At 42.6% G+C, this 2054-nt stretch overlaps 1 protein-coding gene across 1 annotated transcript; it reads right to left on the bottom strand.

The window, feature by feature from the left end:
- Positions 1–274: 274 nt before the first annotated feature.
- On the bottom strand, positions 275–1461 carry LOC118752232 (the record flags this gene model as incomplete). The annotated part of the gene is given in 1 exon segment (XM_036487084.1): positions 275–1461. A coding segment is annotated over 1 exon segment (651 nt). The 5' UTR covers positions 975–1461.
- Positions 1462–2054: the final 593 nt, after the last annotated feature.

Below are 2054 nucleotides of genomic sequence, written 5' to 3'. Positions count from 1 at the left end.
TTGTGATCTATACATCGAAACAATACAAAGTGGTTTGCCTTCAATCTTAACTTCGTTGAGTGTAATAGATATGTAGTTTAAGTAGTAGTTCACTAATAAAGCTTCTGAGTTGATTGAATTTACGTAAAGAAGAAGCGCTTCTTACGTTCATAGATACAATATTAAAAAATCTATATGATATTGTTCCTAAATAATCATTATACTTTTTTAAGTTTTTAAAATATTTATTACAATTCATAATGTGAAGTTAAATATGTATATATATACTTAAAATTTAATTTCTGGCAGCACTGCTGTCACTGGGCATAACAAGTGAGCTCGTCTCAGGAAACAGCGTCGTCACCGTCAGCAGCAAAAGCAGAAGTTGTCATATTTGTTGTTGTCGTCGAAGAAGCTAATAACAACTTATCAACATCTCCCATGGTTTTTACTGTTATTGTAGGCGCCTGTTCGTTTTTCTTCACCACAATATGATTTCCCTTAGCAAGAACAAATTTGAAACCCACCGCCTTAAGAGACTTTGCATGATTAAACAGTTTCATTGTCTCTTTGCTTAAACAGTCATGGATAAACACATTTTTCATTTCTGTGATTTCTCTCAATTTGGATTTGGCTGACATGAATTGAACCTTGTTTATTTTATTGGCAAATCTTACAGTTATTGTTTTTGACTTAGCATGCTTGCTACCCACGAAAAAAGTTTGGATGATATTACTTGGATCAATATTTGCGCCAATTTTATTACAAATGTACATTGTTGCTTCTTTAGCCGTTTTTCTGCCGTCACAAAGACTAATACCACGAAACACACAATCATTTTGCACTCTTCCATCGTTTAAGAGCTTTAGCGACGATTTGAGGTCTGACACTTCTTCACGCAAACTTCGATTCTCCCGCTGAATGGCTTCAATTCTCTTTTTATTTTCATTCACTCCACATAAAATGGTGTCATATTGGGACGACATGAATTGCATTGATTTACTTATGTCATCAAGTTGATTTAATTTCTGCTTTATTTCATTTAATCCTAGTGAGATCGAAGTATGTTGCTGGTTTTCACAGAAATGACAGACAAAGACCTGGTTGGGATTGCCCTTCAGATCGACTAGCTGGCGTTTATCCAGATCCGAACACTGAGCATGCAAAGTTTTCTGGCACTTATCACACTGCACCACTTCATCACCTGTTTCTATGCACAATTTGCATTGGCTGCGATCTCCTTTACTACCTCTTGTTACCTCGCGAGGGCAGGAACCTTGCCGTTGGTGCGGGGGCTTAGCTGAATCACCAACCGGTCCTCTTCTGGTCTGAGGTAACGCGGATGCGGCAGCCTCCGCGCTACCTTACCTCCAGATTTAGGCCGCTGGAGAACAGTGACCAAGAACTGCCACCTCCTAATCCAGGGTGTTAAGCGACACCGTGCCTATTGGACGGTTTGCAGCCAGGAGGGTATAAACCGGCTGTATTAGAACGGCGCCTTTCCGACACCAGGCCGCATCGGGGAGTAACGGTGGCCTTACCGCGATAAGGGGCGCTGGCGCGGCGGACTTTGAAGATCCCCTTCAAAACCTTAGACTGCTGAGCTCGCCTTGTCGAGCAGGCGGTCGTACGAAAAAGTAGATCACAACAATAAACAAAAAACAACTAAAACCCAGAAAAAAAAACAACAACAGTAACTACAGCTACAACAACAGCAACAACAACAACATCTACCACAGCACCCGCGTCACCATCGGCGGTGGGCATAACGGCATCAGCTGTAACAATAGCAAAAGCAACAGGTACACCAGTAACGCCAAGGAGCAGCACGCTAGAAGGCTCTAAGAGCGCCAAGCGCAAGAGCACCTTCTTGGACAAACTGACAGCACAGGAGGCATCGCTGTTCATTGAGCATGCGAGGGATGACGAACATCCAGGCACCAGTGCAGAGGCGTCCTGTAGCAAGGCACGGTGCAAAAAAGGTACTTGCGCAAATCAAGATGTGTTAGATTTGTATGATTCATCTGCCGAATTAGATCGGCCGCAACACCGGTCCGGCAGTTCTCTTTACAGGC

Source organism: Rhagoletis pomonella, unplaced genomic scaffold (genome assembly GCF_013731165.1).
Source record: "Rhagoletis pomonella isolate Grant_MI unplaced genomic scaffold, Rhpom_1.0 Rhpom_scaffold_01334, whole genome shotgun sequence".
NCBI classification, from domain to species: Eukaryota; Metazoa; Arthropoda; class Insecta; order Diptera; family Tephritidae; genus Rhagoletis; species Rhagoletis pomonella.
This window is presented reverse-complemented; position numbering and strand designations above follow the sequence as displayed.